The 25592-nt window shown below is 42.6% G+C and overlaps 1 protein-coding gene across 1 annotated transcript in view; it reads left to right on the top strand.

Moving 5' to 3' along the window:
• Positions 1-25592, top strand: part of MMP28 (matrix metallopeptidase 28) — an 84586-nt gene that overhangs the window by 34365 nt on the left and 24629 nt on the right. Inside the window, exons 2-3 of the mRNA XM_040424707.1 lie at positions 636-709; positions 12081-12247. Of these exons, the coding sequence (XP_040280641.1) occupies positions 636-709; positions 12081-12247 (241 nt within the window). The remainder of the gene's footprint in view (positions 1-635; positions 710-12080; positions 12248-25592) is intronic.

Genomic DNA, 25592 nt, shown 5'->3' with positions numbered 1-25592 from the left:
GTGCCATATTCACAGCTGATGAATACGATGAGAGGGTTTGAACAATGCCAACATTGTTATAACCCATATTTCTCATCAGAAAACTGGTGGACAAACTTGATATCCTGCCAGTTACAGAGACAAGGGCCATTACATAGGCCGTACTTATTTCTTCCTGTAGAAGATGGCTGACATTTTGCAGTAAGTCAACCACTTATTGACTTACAAGAAGTGCTCTCTTTCTCCTTACATGAAGAGGTTCTTCAGGAACTGCATGTGTGTGTACAATGTATCAATGGTGGACAGGAACCCCCTCTTAGTTTTCAAAAAGAGGTCCATATTATGAGGAATACTGTATGTTCTACTATAAATTATGCACATTAGGATGTTAGTCACCTTGGAGGTGCATCACCTGTATAAATGCCCAGAGCCGCTCCCCAAGTCTGTTATTATCCCTACTGAATCATAATATTCCTATCCTTTATAGTACATGATCTCATATATGCTGCATGAACTTCATTACATATCATTCTGATCATAACAGTACATATGCATATGAACAAATAATATATTCCAATCTAACACATCCTTTTATTTCTACAGTACTGATATGCGAATATTGTATGGATCATGATGCCCATTTATATTTTGTCTAGGCATTTCTTGTGAAATATGGTTACCTTGAAGAAGAAAAGGACTATAGCAAGGCGCAGCTCGCTGCAGCAGTAAGGTAAAGCATGCATCCTCTATTTGTTTTTCTGCAATGTGTTAGAGGTTTTCAGAGACCTATCCTCCTTATCAGTTGGGAACCGACACTCGTGACGATCAGCTATTTGAAAAGGCCGCGGTGCTCCTGTGAGCACCACGGCCTTCTCACAGCTTAGCCTAGGCCATGTGATGTCACGTTCATCAGTCACATGGCCTAGGCGCCTCTCAGCCCCGTTGAAGTGTATAGAAGTAAGGCTGCAATACCAACCACAACCGCGCTGTGCTTGCTGAGAGAAGAACAAGGTGCTCATAGGACCGCCGGTGCCTTCTCAAACAACTGATTGGTGGGGGTCCTGGGTTTCCGTCCCCCAACCAATCAGACACTGATTATATTACTGAAATGTGTGACTATGTCTGAGGCATGAAAAATTTGAGTGTGGTTACTGATATACTCTATAGGCATGGACACTTTATTGCTGCAATATATGGCAAATAGGTTGTCCACATTTGTAACAATATGGCGTAGTTCTTTCCTGGCTATCACATTAGGTCGAATAATGAAACTGTCAATGCCGCTGGCCCTATTCCGATATATAGCTGGCCTAATACACTAATTATTAAATTATGTGACATATTTCTGTACAGTGCATGTGTATTAGAATAGCATAATACTGATAACCGCAACAAGGAGATTTATTAAAAATCATTCTAAGTAGTGTTGAGCGAACTTGTGTTTTAAGCTAGGCGTCTAAAGTTCGAGTTCAGGTTATCAAAGTATCCCGTTATGGATTCTAAATTCCGTTATGGTCCGTGGTAGTGGAATCCATAACGGGATTCTTCGATAACCCGAACTTTAGACGCCGAACTTAAAACACAAGTTCGCTCAACACTAATTCTAAGCCATTATACACTGCCCGTCCAAAAAAAAAGTCACCACCAAAAATATTTTGTTGGACCGCCTTTAGCTTTGATTACGGCATGCATTCACTGTGGCATTGTTTCCATAAGCTTCTGCAATGTCACAAGATTTATTTCCATCCAGTGTTGCATTAATTTTTTACCAAGATCTTGCATTGATGATGGTAGAGTCTGACTGCTGCGCAAAGCCTTCTCCAGCACATCCCAAAGATTCTCAATGGGGTTAAGGTCTGGACTCTGTGGTGGCCAATCCATGTGTGAAAATGATGTCTCATGCTCCCTGAACCACTCTTTCACAATTTGAGCCCGATGAATTCTGGCATTGTCATCTTGGAATATGCCCGAGCCATCAAGAAGAAGAACAAATCCATTGATGGAATAACCTGGTCATTCAGTATGTTCAGGTAGTCAGCTGACCTCATTCTTGGAGCACATACTGTTGCTGAACCTAGACCTGACCAACTGCAGCAACCCCAGATCATAGCACTGCCCCCACAGGCTTGTTCAGTAGGCACTAGGCATATTGGGTGCATCACTTCATCTGCCTCTCTTCTTACCCTGATGCGCCCATCACTCTGGAACAGGGTAAATCTAGACTCATCAGACCACATGACCTTCTTCCATTGCTCCAGAGTCCAATCTTTATGCTCCCTAGCAAATTGAAGCCTTTTTTTCTGGTTTGCCTCACTGATTAGTGGTTTTCTTACGGCTACACAGCTGTTCAGTCCCAATCCCTTGGGTTCCCTTTGCATTGTGCGTGTGGAAATGCTCTTACTTTCACTATTAAACATAGCCCTGAGTTCTACTGTTGTTTTTCTTCGATTTGATTTCACCTAACGTTTAAGTGATCGCCGATCACGATCATTCAGGATTTTTTTCCCGCCACATTTCTTCCTCGAATACGATGGGTCCACACTATCCTTCCAGTTTTTAATAATGCGTTGGACAGTTCTTAACCCAATTTTAGTAGTTTCTGCAATCTCCTTAGATGTTTTCTCTGCTTGATGCATGCCAATGATTTGACCCTTCTCAAACAGACTAACATCTTTTCCACGACCACGAGATGTGTCTTTCGACATGGTTGTTTACGAAATGAGAAGCAACTCATTGCACCAGTTGGGGTTAAATAACTTGTTGCCAACTGAAAGATATCCAATAGGAGGCTCAGAACTATTCGCTTCGTTAAATCCGGGTGGAGACTTTTTTTTTTTGGACAGGCAGTGTACCCTAAGGCCCCTTTCACACGAGTGCAATGCGTGATGTGAACGCATAGCACCCACACTGAATCCTGACCCATTCATTTCAATGGGTTTGTGTACATGGTTTTTTTCACGCATCAGTTCTGCGTTGCGTGTTCTATATTCTGCATTTTTTTTCACGCAGCCCTGGCCCCATAGAAGTGAATGAAGCTTAACTGAAAAACGCATTGCATCCGGAAGCAAGTGCAGATGCAATGCATTTTTCACTGATGATTGCTAGATGTTGTCTGTAAACCTTCGGTTTTTTATCACGCGCGTGAAAAACGCATCAAAACGCATTAAAAAGCATTGCACTCGCGCGGAAACAACTGAACGGAATTGCAGACAAAACTGACTGAACTTGCCTGCAAAATGGTGCGAGTTTCACTGAACGCACCTTGAACGCATCCGGACCTAATCCGTCATGCTCGTATGAAAGAGGCCTAAGGCCCCTTGCAGACGAGCGTGCCAGATTCAGTCCGGATGCGTTGCAGGCGGGTTCAGGGAAACCCGCGCAAGTCCTCACGCAATTTGTCTGCGATTGCGTTGCGTTGTAAACTTTTTTTTTTTTTCGCTCAAGTGCAAAGCGTTTTAATGCGTTTTGCACGCGCATAATAAAAAAATGAATGTTGGTACCCAGACCCGAACCCGGACTTCTTCACTGAAGTTCGGGTTTGAGTTCTGTGTTCTGTAGATTTTATTTTCCATTATAACATGGTTATAATGGAAAATAATAGCATTCTTTAATAAGAATGCTAAGTAAAATGTCCATTGAGGGTTAAAAAAATATTTAAAAAATTTCTCACCTCATCCACTTGATCGCACAGCGGTTATAATCTTCTTTATTCTTCTTGCAGGACCTGCAAAAGGACCTGTGCTGATGTCATCGCGCTCACCACGTGGTGAGTGCGATGACGTCAGCGCAGGTCCTTATGCAGGTCCTGCAAGACTAAGAAAGAAGACGATAATGGCTGCACGATCAAGTGGATGAGGTGAGTAATTATTTTTTTTTTTTTACTTAGCATTCTTGGACATTTTTTACTTAGCATTACTTGGACATTTTACTTAGCATTCTTATTAAAGAATGCTATTATTTTCCATTATAACCATGTTATAATGGAAAATAATAAAGTAAATGGACTTTAATGGGGTCCCGGGGCTCATCCCCATTTTTTAACATCATCTCCTTAGCAACCATCCGTGAAAATCGCATTGCATCCGCACTTGCTTGCGGATGCTTGCGATTTTCACGCAGCCCCATTTACTTCTATGGGTCCTGCCTTGCATGAAAAATGTAGCATATGGAACATGCTGCGATTTTCATGCAACGCACAAGTGATGCGTTAAAAATATCACTCATGTACACTGCCCCATTAAATTTAATGGGTCAGGATTCAGTGCGGGTGCAATGCGTTCACGTCACGCATTGCACCCGCGCGGAAACTCGCCCGTGTGAAAGGGGCCTAAGGGGGAGATTTATCAAACTGATGTAAAGCAGAACTGGCTTAGTTGCCCATAGCAACCAATCAGATTCCACCTTTCATTTTCCAAAGGAGTTGTGAAAAATGAAAGGTGGAATCTGGTTGCTATGGGCAACTAAGCGAGTTCTACTTTACACCAGTTTGATAAATCTCCCCCTAAGTCTTTAGTTTAGTTTGCTGCACATCAAAATGAATGTTATTCACAGGAATCCTACAATGTAAGGAAATCAGGAACACCCCCTAACCATTTCTGGCCAGAGCATGTTTTTTCATTCCTTCCCTATCTGTATTTCTCAGGGTGTGCTCTACACTTTGGCTGTATGTTAGTAATCATATGTCAGCCTTCTCTGTACTGCAATTTTTCATCTACATTTGATTCCTGGAAATCACTCCTACTGTTTCGCACATTCCAGCTGTCTTATGAAAAGCTTACCCTGGAACTTGTCTGGGCCCCTTAGGGCTCTTTCACACCTGCGTTCTTTTCTTCCGGCATAGAGTTCCGTCGTCGGGGCTCTATGCCGGAAGAATCCTGATCAGTTTTATCCTAATGCATTCTGAATGGAGAGAAATCCGTTCAGGATGCATCAGGATGTCTTCAGTTCCGGACCGGAACGTTTTTTGGCCGGAGAAAATACTGCAGCATGCTGCGCTTTTTGCTCCGGCCAAAAATCCTGAAGACTTGCCGCAAGGCCAGATCCGGAATGAATGCCCATTGAAGGCATTGATCCGGATCCGGCCTTAAGCTAAACGTCGTTTCGGCGCATTACCGGATCCGACGTTTAGCTTTTTCAGAGTGGTTACCATGGCTGCCGGGACGCTAAAGTCCTGGCAGCCATGGTAAAGTGTAGTGGGGAGCGGGGGAGCAGTATACTTACCGTCCGTGCGGCTCCCCAGGCGCTCCAGAGTGACGTCAGGGCGCCCCAAGCACATGGATCATGTGATCGCATTGGACACGTCATCCATGCGCATGGGGCGCTCTGACGTCATTCTGGAGCACCCCGGGAGCCGCACGGACTGTAAGTATACTGCTCCCCCGCTCCCCACTACTACTATGGCAGCCAGGACTTTAATAGCGTCCTGGGTGCCATAGTAACACTGAAAGCATTTTGAAGACGGATCCGTCTTCAAATGCTTTCAGTTCACTTGCGTTTTTCCGGATCCGGCGTGTAATTCCGGCAAGTGGAGTACACGCCGGATCCGGACAACGCAAGTGTGAAAGAGGCCTTACTTGTTAAGATGAGGAAGTACAGTATAACACCTTCTCTAATATTGTGGTGTTGATAAAGTATCAAAGAATTGAGTCCACAAAATGCTTGTACATGCCCTCATCACCCCCTACCTAGGCTACTGCAACATCCTTCTCTGTGGTGTACCATCTAAGGCCTCATGCACACGGCCGTTGCCCGACCTTAGCCACATTGCGGCCCGCACACAGTGGGTCCGCAATACACGGGCGCCGGCCGTGTGCACCACTTGAATGGGTCCGCAATCCGGGAGATGCAGTGCGGAATGGAAGGACGGAAGCACTATGGAGTGCTTCCGTGGTGTTCCTGTTCGTCCCTCCACACCGCAAAAAAATAGAACATGTTCTATTTTTTTACGGTGTGGACGGATCACGGACCCATTCAAGTTGAATGGGTCTCTATCCGTCCCGGCCGCCGCACAGATGTTGCCCGTGCATTGGAGACCGCAAATTGCGGTCCCCAATGCACGGAATGGCCGCACAACGGCCGTGTGCATGAGGCCTAACACTCAGGTGCCTCGACAGTCGATCTTCAGTAATCCACCTCTCCCGCTGTTACTTCTCTTCTCTCTGCCAATCGCCTTAAAGTCTACCTATTTCCCAGAGAACCCAGTGCAAAACGTTAACTATGACGTACAAGGCTGTCCACAACCTGTCCCTCCATACATCTGTGAACTGATCTGCCAGTACCTTCCCACATGGAATCTCTGATCTTCACAAGACCTGCTTCTCTACTGTCCTCTTATCTTCTGTTCAAACAGTTGCCTCCAAGATTTCTCCTGTGAATCCGCCATACTCTGGAACTCCCTACGCCAAAATTTCAGACTCTCACTTAGGGCTCATGCACGCGAACATGTGTCGGCCGGGCCTGTATTGCGGCCAGCAAACAGCGGGTCCGCAATATACAGGCCCCCGCCGCTTTTGCACCGCATTATGGATGGGGACCCATTCACTTGAATGGGTCTGCAACCCAGAAGGTGTGGTGCGGTGCGAAACGGAACGTAGGCACCGAACCCCACGGAAGCACTACATGTTCTATTTTTTTTTGCAGTGAGGACAGATCACAGACCCAGACGTTGATCACAGACATTGAATGGGTCTGCATCTGTCTGCGGAAACCGCACAGATGTTGCCCGTACATTGGGGATCGCAAATTGTGGTCCCCAATGCACGGAACAGCCGGGCAATGGCCGTGTACATGAACCTTTACCATGGAATCCTTCATAGGAAACCTGCAGTAACCTTTCTGGTTCTATACCGCTATATAAGCAGCTTCTACCCTTGCCTGCTGTCTTCTTCCCCCTCACTGGTAAGCCCTCGCTGTCAGGGTCCTCTCTCCTTCTGTACCAGTATGTAATTCATCTCGCTCATTTTACATATTTTCCCCTGAATAAATAATAATAGGAAGCAATTATACTAGGTTCACAGAGGATGACTGTGGTGATGGTATAGCAGAGAACTTCACTTTTCCCGCTCAGTGGCAAACTGCATGGTTTTGATAGCAGTTGTGGTAGAATCACAGCAAAAAGCATGGATATTTACATGTGGTTTAACCACACATGCAATGTACAGTATAAATGATTGCTTTGATGCTATGCCTAGAATTAGCCTTCTATAAGGCTGGAATCACACGGGCAAATTTACTAATGAAAATGTGCCAATTTTTTGGCGTGCATGCTTTGGATCAAATTTACTGACCATTTGACATACTTTTTTAAGCTTTTTCCGCCTTGTCTGAAAAGGGAGACGTAGCTTTGCTAGAAAGGGGCGCTGCCGGGGTCACAATGCATTATATTGATTTATGATGCTATGTAACCCTTAGGCCTCTTTCACACGGGCGAGTTTTCCACGCGGGTACAATGCGTGATGTGAACGCATTGCACCCGCACTGAATCCAGACCCATTCACTTCAATGGGGCTGTGCACATGAGCAGTGATTTTCACGCATCACTTGTGCGTTGCGTGAAAATCGCAGCAAGCTCTATATTGTGCGTTTTTCACGCAACACAGGCCCCATAGAAGTGAATGGGGCTGCGTGAAAATCGCAATCATCCGCAAGCAAGTGCAGATGCAGTGCGATTTTCATGCATGGTTGCTAGGTAACGATGGGGACTCGATCTTTATTATTTTCCCTTATAAGATGGTTAGAAAGGAAAATAATAGCATTCTTAATACAGAATGCAAAGTAAATTAGGGATGGAGGGGTTAAAAAAATAATAAAAAATTAAACTCACCTCATCCATCTGTCTTCTTTCTTCTTCTTTGATGACCTGGGAGAAAAGGACCTTTGGTGACGTCACTGCGCTCATCACATGGTCCATCACCTTAAAGGGCATTCATTGAGCATCTGTGTACAAGCCAGGGGGCACAGCCATAGGTGGGCCTGAAAATTGACAGGGACTGCAGATTTATGTACAGTATTTCTGAATGATCTTATACTAACTTCGACGTAATGATGTATGAATATGATGAATCAGATCATGCATGTAATGGACCATGTGATGAGCGCAGTGACATCACCAAAGGTCCTTTTCCTCCCAGGTCATCAAGGAAGAAGAAAGAAGACGAGTCAGGCAGCGCGAACAAGTGGATGAGGTGAGTTTAATTTTTTATTATTTTTTTAACCCCTCCATCCCTAATTTACTTTGCATTCTGTATTAAGAATGCTATTATTTTCCCTTATAACCATGTTATAAGGGAAAATAATAAAATGTACACAACACTGATCCCAAACCCGAACTTCTGTGAAGAAGTCCGAGTTTGGGTCTGGGTACCAAACATTCCGATTTTTCTCACGCGCTGGAAAAACGCATTAAAACCCTTTGCACTCGCGGGGGAAAATCGCGCATTTTCCCGCAACGCACCCGCATCTTTTCCCGCACGTCACCCGCAATGCCCGTGTGAAAGAGGCCTTACAGTTCTGGAATGTATTGGATAACACTGGCAGCATTATGCTAGTGTTATCCAATACATTCCAGACCTCTATGGGTTACATAGCATCATAAATCAATATAATGCTATGTGTCCCCGGCAGTGCTTGGAGTTCAGGCCAGGAGCTGAGCTGCGGACTCGCAGCATGACAAACGCTCGTCTGCAAGGGGCCATAAACTTAGACTGGAATTTTTTTGGTGCACAGGCACAATCTTTGCCGCATGAAAAGAATTCTGTCGTGAATTTGTCGCAGGGTTTACAACACTCCAAATTTACAATGGTCCATGCGCATGAGTAGTAAATTTGTCTACCATTAAGGCCTCATGCACACGACCGTTATTTTTGTCCGCGTCCGAGCCACAGTTTTTGCGGCTCGGATGCGGACCCATTCACTTCAATGGGGCCGCAAAAGATGCGCATGCGCTGTCCGCATCTATTGCTCCGTTCCGTAGCCCCGCAAAAAAAAATTAACGTCCTATTCTTGTCCGTTTTGCGGACAAGAATAGGCATTTCTACAATGGGCCGCCCGTTCCATCCCGCAAATTGCGGGAGGCACACGGGCGGCTTCCGCGTTTTGCGGACCGCAAAAAACTTAATGGTCATCTGCATGTAGCCTAAGACTGTGAATCGTATTCCTAGACCGTGTAAAGTGCACCACTATTAGTGAATCTGCCCCTGTATTTTTTTTAAAATGCTGCAGTTTGTGACTGTTTTCATGCAGTGTTTTGAGCTAAAGCCAGAAGTGGATTTGAAAGGAATGAGAAATATAAAGAAAGGACTTAGAAGTTGATCCAGCAAGAAGACGTATAAGGCCTTCTTTTATATCTCCCATTCCTTTTGAATCCACGTCTGGCTTTGGCTCAAAAAAACTTAGGTGGTATTTAAAGAAAAACAAAAACAGTGTGTGTGTGTGTGTGTGTGTGAAACCTCCCTGTATATTGAAATAAGGTTGTCAAGGGTTATATCATATGCTTGTCCCATGCTTCACCATTTCAACCAATTTCATGTAATTTCTTCCTTCTTTGTAGCATGTCCACTCTGCTATGCTTTAGAGAGAACCACAACCAGCATTGGCAGAATTGAGTCCAGTGATATGCACGCTTCCCCCACACTCCCCCATTCTCCGGCCACAGATTGACAGTTTTTTCCTATGCACAACAATATCATTGGACTTATCTTTGGCAGAGGTTTGAGTGGAGTGGGCACAGGCAGAGGTTTGAGTTGGCACAGGCAGAGGTTTGAGTGGGCACAGGCAGAGGTTTCAGTGGAGTGGGCAGAGATTTCAGTGGGCACAAGCAGAGGTTTCCGTGGCGTGGGCACAGACCAGAGCAGCAAGGTGGTGTTCACCGCATATATGCCGACGGCTGAAGCGAAAAGTGCTGGTAAAACAATAAAATCAATTACAAGATTACAAAAATTATTTTTAGGGCATCTGTAACCGTTTCAAAAAAATGATTAAACGTTTAGGTACATTTTGATGATGGAGAGCATGAAGCCAATGTAGAAGAGTGGCCGTGCCATAACGAAGGAAATAGATATTAAATTGGTTAAAATGGTGAAACATAGGACAAGCATATAATCGCTGCTAATCTGCTGCCCCGAACAGCTTCAAACATAAATTCTCTTCAACTATTTCATGTTACTGATGTAGAAATATTAATATTTGAAATCCGCTCTCATCAAACTTTGTGTAAGGAAAGGTAAAAATCCCTCAACCGCAGTCAGTCAGACACAGGTGTTACCATGTTGAATTCTTGCTGAGCAACTGCCCTTCCCCCTGCCCAGTCTGTTTCTTTTATTTACTCACAAAAGGTGTAAAAGGGGCTGGCCCATAACAAGGATGCAGGAAGTGATGACATACAGGAAGTGATGACATACAGGAAGTGATGACATACAGGAAGTCAAGACACCATCATTTAGAATACCCTAGCCAACAAACACATGTATACAATAATCTCCCATTACCACTGGAGCTAATTTTATCCAGCCTTGCTCAGTGATCAATGCCAGATAAAGTTACTATGATCCTCATGCATGTTTATTTTCAGACATAAATTCTCTTCAACTATTTCATGTTACCACACGGGTGACAGACTGCTGAAATCAGTGTGCCAGTCACTACTCGTAGAGGGCAGTGGACAGGTTCCCTCTAAAAGTACCCCAATTCTACAGGCTCACTTTGTTGCTCTTGGATTACTTTTTCCAATTTTTCCTGGATGGTAATAAAGTGCACGTCTTGGATCTTGAATGCAGATGTCCACATGATCTCTAATCCTCCACTAAGCCAGGAAGCAATTACATGATGCCATTTATTTAGAAATAAAGCACATACTTCATACATCAAATATTAAAAGTTCTGTACAAAAGACTCCACATTTATGGATACTTACATTTTAACTGGTGACTTCCTGTAGCAACAATGGAACTGTTTAGTGTCCTGTACATTGGATATGTACTGCTGGTAGACTGGTCATTTTATGAGCAGAATCCTTTGATTTGTGTATAGAGAACAGAACAGCTGCCTTGAATCTGGCACAATAAAGGGCATTCATTGAGCAGCTGTGTACAAGCCAGGGGGCACAGCCATAGGTGGGCCTGAAAATCGGCAGGGACTGCAGATTTATGTACAGTATTTCCGAATGATCTTATACTAATTTCGACGTAATGATGTATGAATATGATGAATCAGATCATGCATAATGCAGTAATATGGTATTGGCTCTCAGTTCTGGACTGTCGTTAGATTAATACATGACTTCACTCCCATAATAAGCTTCAGTATATAGGCAGGTTATAGTCAGGTAGTGGTTTGGTTGGAAGCACATAAAATACCTTTAAAAAAAGCCAAATCTTCAAAAAATGGGTATAAAGTATAGATTCAAAAGATCTGGCTAAAGTCTGGCTATATTAAATGCTTCATTACATATTACCATTTATTTATTCCATTTTTAATTTTAATTTTGTTTTATGAAATTTAAACTCTGCATTACAAAATCACATTTACATCACATATTAAAGGCACAGTACTTGCACATCACACTATTACACATCAGATGCATCTGTCAGCATGATCAGCCCTGTTAAACCAGGCATACTACCTGGTAGGGTTAATCGTGCTGATTAAAACAATACCTTTGTTTTGTCTGTAGGTTGAACTGCTGCAGAGAGATCTGTGTTATATTTATATGCAAATGAGCAGGTGTGAAAACCAGGAGGCCGGACTGAGTCCTTGGAGCACTGCTTTTGTAAAGCCCCTCTACTGCACACGAAGAGGGGAGGGGGACGTTACAGGTGCTCTAACTTGCTCATTTGGATATAAATGAAAACACAGATAATTCAACTTAAGCAATACCAAACAGTAAAAGCAAGTTATCCCCTATCTAGTGTAATAGGGAATAATTGTTAACTCAGTGTTGGGTGCACTGCAGGGACCCCTAACAAATCACGATGATGGGGGTCCTGTGTCCGGTATGAATGGAGTGGTGGTCGACCATGTATGATGCCACTCCATTTATCTCTTTAATGTTGGATGGAAAAAATTCAATAAATAATTGCCTGATGGACTTTCACATTGTTTTTCAGAGTTTTCCAGTGGACAGCACATCTCCCAGTCAATGGAGACTTGAATGATGCCACAGTACTTCAGATGCATTTGCCAAGATGTGGTATGAAGGATGCTAGTCAAACAAAATGGCTGCATAATGGTCCTTTTCACAAAAATCACCGTAAGAAACGGTATATAATGAAAAGTAAGCTGAACGTGAGCCACAATTTTCTTCTATAAATAAGGGAAACATAAGGTTTTAAATTTTGTTTGTTGTAAAATACAGTACTTATTCCATGAAAATTCTGGATATTGTGCAATAGTTAACCCATCTCCATACTGCCAGTGTGCAACAGGTAGAATCATGTCCCTTGATGATTGCTTTAGTTACATGCTTGAATAATAACTACCAAGGGAAGGGTGCAATTACTGTAGACATCCATCTCTTAGAGGGTCAGGTTTTGGCACATGACCCTTGACCACAACATGGTACTGCAATTGAGGACGATGCAATAATAATAATCAGAGCTTTACTGTGGTGAGGCAACGTGCAATATGGTTACAAACAGTGGCATTGAGCTTGGCAGTTACAGTCACAATCAGGTACACATCTTGGTGGTTACAATGTATTAGCACACAGCTTGACGACTGCAGTCTTGATTGCGCACAGAGATTGGTGGCTACAGTCTCTAATGGCCCCTTTGCTTGGCAGTTACAAGTCACGGCACACAGCTTGGCAGTTACCGTCTCTGTTAAGCTCACATAGCAAATCATGGTATTCGGTTCACACATGGCCTCCATGAGCCTGTTTTGGTCTCTGGTCAGACTTTTAGGGGCCTAACTTCTCTGTTCAAATCTCCTAGGCCTAGGGTATCAGCTGCAGTGTCAGTCCTGTGTGCAAGTGCCATACATTTGACAGGCTCTCTGTACTTCACAATACAAGCGCTAGTGATGAAGAACCACAATGCGTGCCACAACACCCCATTATGTAATCGAGCTCCACCTTAGCCCAGAGCCTGTGTGACTCAACAGTTCAAGTGCACCACATAAGGGGTCAATTCAAGTCAGCTCAGGTGCACTACTGGGTGCTGGTCTGTACTATGTGGTCGCACCCCTTTACTTACTACTTATGATCCTCATGCCCAGCACCGTCATTGCACAAGAGGGAATTTATAAGCCTGTAGCGCCCCTTTTTCTATAAATTAGTACACCCCACATGTGATGGAGCTTTTTAAGAAAGTATTTTTATGCCATGTTGCTATGCAGATTAAGACAGCGTCGGACTGGCCCAGCAGAGAACCAGAGAATCCTCCGGTGGGCCCAGACCCAAAGGTCCAGGAGAAGAAAAACTAGTTGGAGCTGCCGTTGGAACTAATTGCTTGCCACTAGGGTCTATTTCTTTGAATCAAAACCTATTAGACTTTATTGATGATGATTTCCTCTGGTGGGCCCAAGGAACCCCAGTCCAACACTGGATGAAAAGTAATTAATATAAGCCTGAGTCCATTAGTGTATGGTGGGGGAAACATGGTGTATCCTGAAGCTGCTTCAGCATTCCCAGTGGTATATGTATACAACAAGAATGAGGAATCTGTTAAAGATTCTAAGAGTATACCGTATGTTGGATGTGTCACATGAGATATAGGAAATGTTGCACAGTAATGTGGAAATTGCAACACGGTAGAATACGACACTACAACCTGAAATGGCTTCTTTTAGGCTACATGCACACGACAGTATGTGATTTGCGGTCCGCGAAAAAAATGGATGACATCCGTATGCCATCCGTTTTTTCTTTTTTGCGGATCCATTGTAACAATGCCTAAAATGGACAAGAATAGGGCATGTTCTATTTTTTTTGTGGGGCTGTGGAACGGACATACTGATGCGGACAACACCATTGAAATGAATGGGTCCGCATCCTATCCGCAAAAAAAAAACGGAACGGACACGGAAACAAACAACGTTCGTGTGCATGTAGCCTTATTCTGCTGGAGTAAGATATAAATGAGAATATAAGAAAAATCTTCAGCAGTATAAGGAAAATAAGTACATTATGGCTTTCGTACTACATTGGAAGCAAGTTTAGTGTCCATTCACACGACCAGACAAGAATAGGACATGTTCTATTTTTTTTTTGAGTGGGCGTGAGGTGGGGGGGCGCCACAGAACGGACATATGGATGCGGACAGCACATGGAGTGCTGTCTGCATCTTTGGCAGCCCCATTAAAATTGAATGGGTCCGCATCTGATTTGCAAAAAAATACAAATCGGATGCGGACCAAATATACGGTCGCGTGGCTGTGATCTTATCCCGTAGTATCTATAACTGAAACCATACATTGAGAAATCATTTTAGTGGAAAAAGCTTTCCTCATAGCTCTTAGAATTCAAGTAAATTCTCTTTAAATGACCTTCGTGGACCAGATGACAAAGCCTGCATTTGCATCTTCAGTGACCTTTTGCCAGTTTCAACAATCCCTTTCTTTTTCCTATTTGCCTTCTGCGCCCATGTAAAATGAGAAGCAGAAAATCCCTGTTTTAGACATGGTGACATCTTGACCTCCCCGGAGAAGTTTACATCACATTCCAGTGTGCTGCACAACAGAGGACCGATTAATTGCTCTCCTCTTACAAATTAAAGTTCTGGACAAAGCTTTCTGGGATATTAGATGCACTCTGCGCATTACACATTTAAAGGGAACTTGTCCAGTCTGCAGATACCATGTAAAAGCCGGAGTGGAGTACGCTGATGTACACATTTGTGGGAAAAGATTCAGTACTTTATTCACGTATAGGTGTTAGGAGTGAAATGACTGACAACTATCTCTGTATGCACAATTGTACAGGCAAAGTTGTCAATCAATAAGAAGGACCGCCCACTGGACTCCTAAGCCAAGAATGAGGTTTACATGAACGAATTCCATGTTATACTGCATTATAATATGCTGCTCGGAGATTGGACTGCATTTACCAAATAGAAAGAAAATGTCTCAAAATACGTTGCCTTCCTTCAATGCGCTGCAGGTCCTATAGTGATATGGACCAGTTCACACAGTATTGCATTTTAAGTAGAGGACCGCGCTGCTTCACTCTCCGTCAAGGCCTATCCTCTCACAATGGGATTCTTCCGCACTTTCTAAATGCAGTAACATACGAATCTTCGCAACCGCTTTTACCTTCCTGGTAGATGGTATAACCTTTGAAGGGATAGGCGCAATAGTGAAGTACTGCCACAAGAGGTTAAACATGTACAATTTATTATACTCACAAGACAAATAGTATAAAAAGCCTTACAACATCGCTGTATAGCCTTATGTTCATACCCAACCCGGGTTTCGCTTGACGCTTCGTCTGGGGCGAACAAACTACTGAATTCTACTGTACAGCCCAGAATTCAGTCGTTTGTTCGCCCCAGACGAAGCGTCACGCGAAACCCGGGTCGGTATGAACATAAGGCTATACAGCGATGTTTTAAGGCTTTTTATACTATTTCTCTTGTGAGTATAATAAATTGTACATCTTTAACCTCTTGTGGCAGTACTTCACTATTGCGCATATCCCTTCAAAGGTTATACCATCTACCAGGAAGGTAAAAGCGGTTGCGAAGATTTGTATGTTACTGCATTTAGAAAGTGCGGAAGAATCCCATTGTGAGAGGATAGGCCTTGACGGAGCGTGAAGCAGCGCGGTCCTCTACTTAAAATGCATTTACTAAATGATGGCTTCCCTTTGGCTGAGTGGCATTCCCATTCAATCACTGACTACAGGAATGACACACCTCAGCCACTGATTGGCTGAGCAGCATTCCTAGCCGCTTCCTGCCGCGTCGAGACGTCATCAGGAAGTGGAGCGCAGTGGGAACCCAGGTATTATCTGAATGGCAATGCAGATCGATCGGCAAGGGACGTATAAGCTCGTTCATTATTATTTTTTTAACCATTTGATGGTAATCTGCTAGCTATTTTTGTACTGGAATATGCCCTTAATAATAAGTAACAATAATAAATATTTTTTATATACAAATTTAAGAGGGGCACTCTCTGCAGAAGGGAACACACATGAATCGTGGAATAGATTATCAATTGATAAATTAATTTAATTTAATTGGATATCTTCACTGCAAAAAACATGGGCAATCCTTAAAATGTTAAAATATTACACACAATAAAATCACATCAATCAGTGTAAAATATATTCCTAAAAATCAATATATGTGAAGGAAATAGGTAATAGGTAAATCGTCCACCATATGTATATCTCCTTGTCAGGGATACTGGATCCTTAGTTATAATATAGTTGTAGTATCTTCAAAGAAGAGATTAAGGTGCACTCGTGCCGTTCCTTGATAACAATATGCAGTTTGAGCAGTCCAAAAATATATATATACTGTTGTCCTGTTACTGTAGGTCAAATCGACCTCAATAGTCCCTGGATCCGTGACTCTGGTGCGCTGTGTATATCTGCCAGCCGGCTGTAAGGTGCGCTAGTTGTATCCAGAGGTAAACATAAGTTAGCTTACCGAATATTTGCAGCCATCGAGAAGGTTAAGAGACCATGGAGAGGAGGCAACCATATTGCGCATATGTCCAGACAGGAGTCGAGGCGCATTTTTGAATTTGAGACCATGATGCCGGGGGGTTTGAATGCTGAGTTGGAGCTTTTTGGCTTTCTATAAGGAGGGGGAGGCCTGTTTGGGGATGGGACATCGAAGTCTGGTCGTACAATCGACGCTCCGATCTCCTCTCCCCACATGCCTCCCTCTCCTATTCCATCTAATCCCTCCACACATCACCCGACATCAAGATCTAGATCCACCGACTCTCCAGAAATATGTATAGCATTCCACCCTGATTTTAAATATTTTAAACATCCAGTTATTATCAAGTTGTTATGTGGAAACAGAGACGGTATCTCTATATGGAAATTGTGGTTCAATATGTAGAAATCATGGCACAATCCATAATATATAATTAATGTTTTAGTCATAAATGCACTATTGATTGACCTGATGATTTTATTCTCTATATTTTATTTTTATATGTGAGGAGAAGAATGTATATATTTATATAAGCAATAATGCAGCACTATATATGTATATTTATATATAACATAATAGATATAGATTATTAACAGGGAATCCGGTCCAGAATTTGGATGTGATGCACTAACAATGTGGACTGATGGGCGTTCGCCTATAAAAGATCAATTCCAAGGCTCACTCCTGAGATCCACTGAGGAAGGGGTTGTCCCCGAAACGCGTATGGTCCCAGGAAGTGAGCGCTAATACCTAAGGAAATCCGACTAACACGACAGGCCTGTCTAAGAAGCAAACCAAGCCCGATCTAAACCTCCAGCAAGTATACCCAGCGGACCAGCAGGGGGAGCTCCGCTACGTGATACGTCGTACCGATGCCAGCTTCGTCACCACGTGGGACGCTGCGTGAAGTGTGAGAAGCAGGGCAGCGGAGGACGCCGTGGAGCGGGAGGCCGGTAAGAGACGCCGAGAATCAGGCGGCGGGCGAGGAGGACACCTGAGAATCCGGTAAGCTAACTTATGTTTACCTCTGGATACAACTAGCGCACCTTACAGCCGGCTGGCAGATATACACAGCGCACCAGAGTCACGGATCCAGGGACTATTGAGGTCGATTTGACCTACAGTAACAGGACAACGGTATATATATATTTTTGGACTGCTCAAACTGCATATTGTTATCAAGGAACGGCACGAGTGCACCTTAATCTCTTCTTTGAAGATACTACAACTATATTATAATTAAGGATCCATTATCCCTGACAAGGAGATATACATATGGTGGACGATTTACCTATTACCTATTTCCTTCACATATATTGATTTTTAGGAATATATTTTACACTGATTGATGTGATTTTATTGTGTGTAATATTTTAACATTTTAAGGATTGCCCATGTTTTTTGCAGTGAAGATATCCAATTAAATTAAATTAATTTATCAATTGATAATCTATTCCACGATTCATGTGTGTTCCCTTCTGCAGAGAGTGCCCCTCTTAAATTTGTATATATATTCTGTCTACCTAGGCTTGAGGTGAGGCCTTTTGGAGGAGAGCACCTCATATCCAATACTGATCTGTGGGTGTAGCCGCTGTTCCCTATTATCTATACCAATAAATATTTTTTGTTACATTATTACCGCATATTCAACTTTTTGAATTCAAGACCTGTTATAGTTTACACATTAGTCCATATTTGGTCAACCAATATTAACCGGACAGAATGATATCAAAACATCGGACCCCCAAGGAGTCATAATAATCACCAAAAAAAAAAAAATGAAACTAACTTTCGTATGTATGTATGTACATACATGTATTATAAAACAGGCAGGACAAGGCGGGACACACAGATGAGGAGCAGGACCCAAGGAGAGGCCGGGAGATCAGTGCAAAAAAATATACAGGGAAAAAGAATACTAGCTGAAACAGCATACCTCATAGTCTCATAGCAGCAACGCTCCAAACACAATGCAACAGAGGCGAATGTGGAGACTGAGGTTAAGATGGAAGGAACACAAAGGAACACAATTAAACATACCCTGAATGGTGCAAAGATCTCTCGACCAACTTTTGACCCAACGCCGTTTCGCCAGTAGATCTGGCTTCTTCCGTATCTGGCTTCTTCCATATTCAACACCTCAACTGCAGTATATATACAGCATATAATTTACATTTTATATATTTACACACTAAACAAAAATCACTTAAAAAGATAGAAAAAAACCCCATCCTGCACGGTGTGATAAATAAATATGCGCATGTACATGGCTGCATTTATAAAAGAAAAATCACTGAAAATAATGCACCAACACAGTAGATGCAAATATATATATACATTTACAGTATATAGCACATAATATACAGACATATACGGTATGTATGTTAATTCCTGTTTTGCCAAGTAGCCAGCCAGACTGGGAAAGTAAGGCCTGGGCTACACTGCGACTTTTTGTAGCACGACTGATTGATTTTAACTATTGAATGACAGCTGCAGTCCACAAGATTGCATCCAACTGAATACACTCATTTGTACTGCAATAGTAAAAATCAATCAGTCGCGCTACAATAAGTCGCAGTGTAGCCCAGGCCTAAATCTCAAGCTTCAGAATGGGTATAACACTTGGTCTTATGGGCCTTGTTTGGGCTAGAGCTAATTGGGCATCAAACTATAGGCACCTGATAGCATCACTGGCATAGGGACCCAGCTGCTAGTTATAACTGTGACCCTTATTGTTTTGCCATTGTCTATATCATCCTACAATCTGTTGATGTGCTTTACCATTTCACAAAGTTTTGCATAGTTAAATGAGGATTGGAAGAAGAAGAGAAAAAAGATGAAAAAACCCTCCAATGAACTCCATTGGCTTGTCTATGGCAAGATACGTTATTTCCAGCAAAAATGTTGTATAAACAATACTGTGACCTTATTTTGACAGAGAGTACCTGAAATACTTAGAAATGAGGATTCTTCTGGCCTTATATTTTTCAACTTGATAAAATGATCAGGTCACCCATAGGTCAAGGAGGGGCAGATAATGAGTTGTGTCAATTGACTCAATCATTTATCATCTCCAGAACAGTGATTGCAAACATTTGTTTCCCATAAAGAATGAGAAAACAACACGTGTCTGGCTTGTTAGGGTTTAGATGGGATTGCATGACCATCATACAACATAAAATCCATTGATATATAGAAAGCATGTTATTGTTGGGCTGGGTACAAGGAGTGACCTGCAAAGTAATGTTTATATGTCACGCCACAGCCTTGGTTCAGTTCCTTGGAGGCTTCTTAATTGTCGGAGCTGTCTGTTTTTTTCATCTGTCATCCAGATGGTATACTATAGATCAGAAAACATCTGAAGTTTACTATAGTGAACCGCTGTATCCCAAGTTGGGTATTGTTACAATTAAAATGACACTTGCATCAGAAAGGGGTATTTTTTTTTTTAAAACCTCATATTCATAGAAAAACTTGTTTAGAGTCTTTGGTTGAATACAAAATATTGTCCTTCTGTAGCTGTGAGCACAGCAAGAAAAAAATCCAATATAAATTGGAAACCCATTGTCAGTTTACTGCTGCTGTGAGGAGGGATGTTATCTGTTGGTATAATCGCAGATTGTAGAATTGGGATGATGGTATGACCTCTCTATTCTTCTCCTGATAGGTCAAGATACAGATGTCCACAAAAGAGCATGCCCTAATCAGTGTAATGTGTGATGCTCTAATGGAGTCGTTCATCCCCTTGTTTCCCTGGTCTCCTTCTTTCTGTATTGATATGTAGAGTGAATCTAAATCGCACATCCTCATTCCTATGCTTCTGATATGACCATTGTTTACAATTTTCAGCATTTCTTTTGATAAAACATGGCTCTACAGCACTATTATCAATCATTTGCTGTGCACTATAAAGAGGCATTAGTATACAGTTTGATCAAAGAGCATAGGCCCACTTACCGCGACAAGGTCCTTCCTTCTGTATACCTCAGTTTCATTCAGCAATGCAACATTGCTCCAAGAGAAGATTATCTGTTTTTGTGATGGCATAGGAATATCTTTGATTTATGGCGCCACAAGGAACACCATAGCAATATCTCTTACTGAGCAGCACAAGGAGCACCGTAGGCCTTAAGGTGCCCATACATGTTATTGACTAAGGGAGATGTTTCTAGGCATGCTCTGTGACCTGTGCAGAGGTCATTGTACAAGGAAAAAATAGATAAGCTTTGACAACCAATGGTGGATCCTGTCTTATCTATACACAGAGGTGATATCATTACAGGCAGGATTAGAATGACAGATAAGCAGGTAACTTCAGTAAAGTGATCTGTACAGACCAAGAAGTGGCACTTATTATTACACTTAGTTGCCAATGTAAGAACTGCAGGATTTTGTTTTTTTTAAGTTTTTTAAAAGTTTTTTTTAGATAATGATACGGGAGATTAAAAAGATCAAAAATTATTTTAAAATATGTTAAACATAAAAATGTTTTTTAAACTGCAGGTCATTTTCTGGTGACTCATTCCCTTTAGGTAGCGGGCCTGGGAGCATAAAGCTGCCCCTCTAATGACAGTATATACCTATGATGCAGCAGACAAATGATTCAGTAATGTGCATAGACATAGGCTTGAACAATATACTGCATGTGTTAAAACAGGTTGAAGTATTTGCGGTTTGTAGATCAGCTGACTGTGCTAAGCCAACTTACAATTACCTGCTTTCATCAAACAGGCTTTTGTCTGAACCTGAGCTGAAGAAACCACACCCTGGGGCTTATGGGTCTGCGAAAAATGCTGAGAATTTTATCTGGAGCCTGAAGAGGATCACAGGGGTTTTAGAGATGAATGTGTCCTAATGATAGAGTATGTGGTTGATGCACATGATGCCTGTCATAGTCTATTTAACCTACAGAAATGGTAAATGCCAGGCAGCGTTCTTTTTATTGTTTCTTGACAGGAAAATGTCCCTGCCATAACATGGGTTTATACCTATGGTACTATTAATAAACACCTTTTATATGATAAAAATACAGTCAACCTAATAAAAAGTAGTATTGTGTGTAGGCGCATTACAGGCACACAATATATTCCCTTGCTCATTTTGCTGTAGGACTGACTTCACCATTTTTTTTTTTTTTTGCTTCAGTTTAACCCTTCCCATTTAAAGGGAAAAATGTACAGCATTGAGTGGATAACATACTGATAATGTATACATACATACATCATTAAAGGGAACCTGTCACCATGAAATACAATGCAATCTGCAGGCAGCATGTTATAGAGCAGGAGGAGCTAAGCAGACTGATATACTGATTTTTTTTTATAACTTGTATATAATTCATCTATATAGCTGCTCATTCTGAGCTAAGAGTACTTTCACACTAGCCTTTTTCTTTTCCGGTATCGAGTTCCGTCACAGGGGCTCAATACCGGAAAATAACTGATCAGTTTTATCCTAATGCATTCTGAATGGAGAGCAATCCGTTCAGGATGCATCAGGATGTCTTCAGCAGTGATGGCCAATTTGCATTGTTCGCCCGGGAGCAGGCAGTTCCGAGAACAGCCGCCGGGGGCCTTCTTCTGGCTGTTCTTGGAACTCCCGCTGACCGCATTTGTTTCAGAGCGGCTCGCGGCGCAGACACAGGGTAAGGGCTTACCTGTGCCTCGCCGGACTTGTGAGTTAAGATGGCAGCCCGCATGTGTTTGCGGGCGAACAATGCGAACTGGCCATCACTGGCCTTCAGTTTAGGATGCATCAGTTCAGTCCGTCTGAACATTTGCTGGAATGCCGGTGTTCTGCCAAATCTCTATACCTTGCGAAAAGTCTATACCGGAAGTGACACGGCCGCACAGAAATCAGCTGGAGGAGGGTGTGCGCGGCGCTGCGCAAGCGCACATCCACCGGCTTAGCAAAGAATTATTGCAGCGCCGCGATAGAAGTACTTCATACACCACACGTGCGCACTTAGAGGTATAGAGATTTTGCAGCGCCCACAAATCATCAGTTGCAGTTCAACCTTACTGCAGAGCTGAGTGCTGAATACCGAGCTCACCACATGGTAGAGCTGAACTGCAACTGATGATTTGTAGGCACCTGCGCACTCAGGGGTAGGGAGATCTGATGAAACATTTTGCGCTGCAAAATCTCTATACCCCTAAGTGCGCACGCGCGGTGTACGAAGTACTTCTATCGCGGCGCTGCAATAATTCTTTGCTAAGCCGGTGGATGTGCGCTTGCGCAGCGCACACCCTCCTCCAGCTGATTCCTGTGCGGCCGCGTCACTTCCGGTGCGGCCGCGTCACTTACGGTATAGACTTTTCGCAAAGTATAGAGATTTGGCAGAACACCGGCATTAATTTCCATTGAAATGTATTAGTGCCGGATCCGACATTAATTTCCATTATAATGTATTAGTGCCGGATCTGGCATTAAAGTTGCCGCATTGACTGATCCGTTCTTCCGATCCGCGCATGCGCAGACCATTAAATCTGTGAAAAAAATAAATACCGGATCCGTTTTTACGGATGACACCGGAGAGATGGATCCGGTATTTCAATGCATTTGTCAGACCGATCCGCATTTGGATCCGTCTGACAAATGCCACCCGGCGACGGAACTACCTGCTGGAATAATCTGACGCAAGTGTGAAAGTACCCTTAGGAGTCATGTGGGTGGGGCGAATCAGTGTCATCTTTCTGTGTTTGCACACTCACAGGGAAGGCTGTTAATCGCTGCTAGAACCACTCACATGACACCTTACCTCACAATATGCGGAGATTTTGATGAATAAAGTACTGACTCTTTTGCCACACAACTATATATAAAATCCTGCGCTATACCATGCAGATCGGACTGCTCTTTCATGGTGACAGGTTCCCTTTAATGATGTATGTATACATTACCCGTGTGTTACCCATAAAGTGATCACAAGGGCACAGATTTTTTCATCATCATCAGGTTGGTGCCTGTGATAACCATCCATACTAATGGCTGGGACAGAAGGAAATGCCAGTCCTAGATTCACACAAACATATTTTTCATATTTCAATGGGGCTGCAAAAAACGGAACTGACTTTGTGTGTTTTTTTTGCAGATCCGCGTTTTGCGCCCTGCACAATACATATGGTCATGTGCATGAGCCGTAACTCCGCAAGTATTGATTGCTGTGTTAACCAAGGGAGGGGCTTCTTTTGTCATGTCCTTTTTCTAGCTCTGGCGTCTTCGCTCTTTGTTACTGACAACCTTGGTCCTAATAAAGTGCTACAAATGGTTCCAACTGTCCTACTAATGTACATAAGTACCTCCTGCCATCACAACTCCCCTTTTATTTGGGCACATCCAATAACAAGTCTACCAATAAGTGCATGACAAGTAGTAACTTCTAGTTCTAGCATAAGCTTTTTGGATGGTTTAGCATAGTTTTGTTTCCTTAATGAATCCTTTGTGTGGGAGGCGTTTATTTAATTTTATGAAAGATTTATTCAGTGTAAAAGAGAAACCAGAGTACAAGTCCATTAGCAGCTGCTTTGCTCTATCTATATACAGTACAGACCAAAAGTTTGGACACACCTTCTCATTCAAAGAGTTTTCTTTATTTTCATGACTATGAAAATTGTAGATTCACACTGAAGGCATCAAAACTATGAATTAACACATGTGGAATTATATACATAACAAACAAGTGTGAAACAACTGAAAATATGTCATATTCTAGGTTCTTCAAAGTAGCCACCTTTTGCTTTGATTACTGCTTTGCACACTCTTGACATTCTCTTGATGAGCTTCAAGAGGTAGTCCCCTGAAATGGTTTTCACTTCACAGGTGTGCCCTGTCAGGTTTAATAAGTGGGATTTCTTGCCTTATAAATGGGGTTGGGACCATCAGTTGCGTTGAGGAGAAGTCAGGTAGATACACAGCTGATAGTCCTACTGAATAGACTGTTAGAATTTGTATTATGGCAAGAAAAAAGCAGCTAAGTAAAGAAAAACAAGTGGCCATCATTACTTTAAGAAATGAAGGTCAGTCAGTCAGCTGAAAAATTGGGAAAACTTTGAAAGTAAGGGCTATTTGACCATGAAGGAGAGTGATGGGGTGCTGCGCCAGATGACCTGGCCTCCACAGTCACCGGACCTGAACCCAATCGAGATGGTTTGGGGTGAGCGGGACCGCAGAGTGTAGGCAAAACAAGTGCTAAGCATCTCTGGGAACTCCTTCAAGACTGTTGGAAGACCATTTCAGGGGACTACCTCTTGAAGCTCATCAAGAGAATGCCAAGAGTGTGCAAAGCAGTAATCAAAGCAAAAGGTGGCTACTTTGAAGAACCTAGAATATGACATATTTTCAGTTGTTTCACACTTGTTTGTTATGCATATAATTCCATGTGTTAATTCATAGTTTTGATGCCTTCAGTGTGAATCTACAATTTTCATAGTCATGAAAATAAAGAAAACTCTTTGAATGAGAAGGTGTGTCCAAACTTTTGGTCTGTACTGTATATACATATATATATATATATATATATATATATATATATATATCCATCCTACAGTAACCTTCTCATATGTGATACTTATGACCGCACATATGATGGTCCTAGTCAGAGACAAAGCTAAGTTTTCCTTCAACTGGGCCATAGATTCAGCTCACTGCCCAAGTCCTATATCTAAATATTATGGCCAAGGTAGTGAGTCTTGTTGGAGAACTCCCTGTGCCGAGTTAGGCCTCTTTCACACGAGCGTGGCGTGTTAGGGCCGGAAAAGATGCGGGTGCGTTGCGATAAAATGCGTGATTTTTCCGCGCGAGTGCAAAGCGTTTTAATGCGTTTTGCACGAGCATGAGAAAAATCGCCATGTTTGGTACCCAGACCCAAACACGGACTTCATCATGAAGTTCAGGTTTGGGTTAGGTGTTGTGTAGATTTTATTATTTTCCCTTATAACATGGTTATAAGGGAAAATAATAGCATTCTTAATACAGAATGCAAAGTAAATTAAGGATGGAGTGGTTAAA

The sequence above is a fragment of the Bufo bufo genome, chromosome 3 (genome assembly GCF_905171765.1).
Source record: "Bufo bufo chromosome 3, aBufBuf1.1, whole genome shotgun sequence".
Taxonomy (NCBI): domain Eukaryota; kingdom Metazoa; phylum Chordata; class Amphibia; order Anura; family Bufonidae; genus Bufo; species Bufo bufo.
Note: the sequence above shows the minus strand (reverse complement) of the source record. Positions and strands in the feature narration are given on the sequence as shown.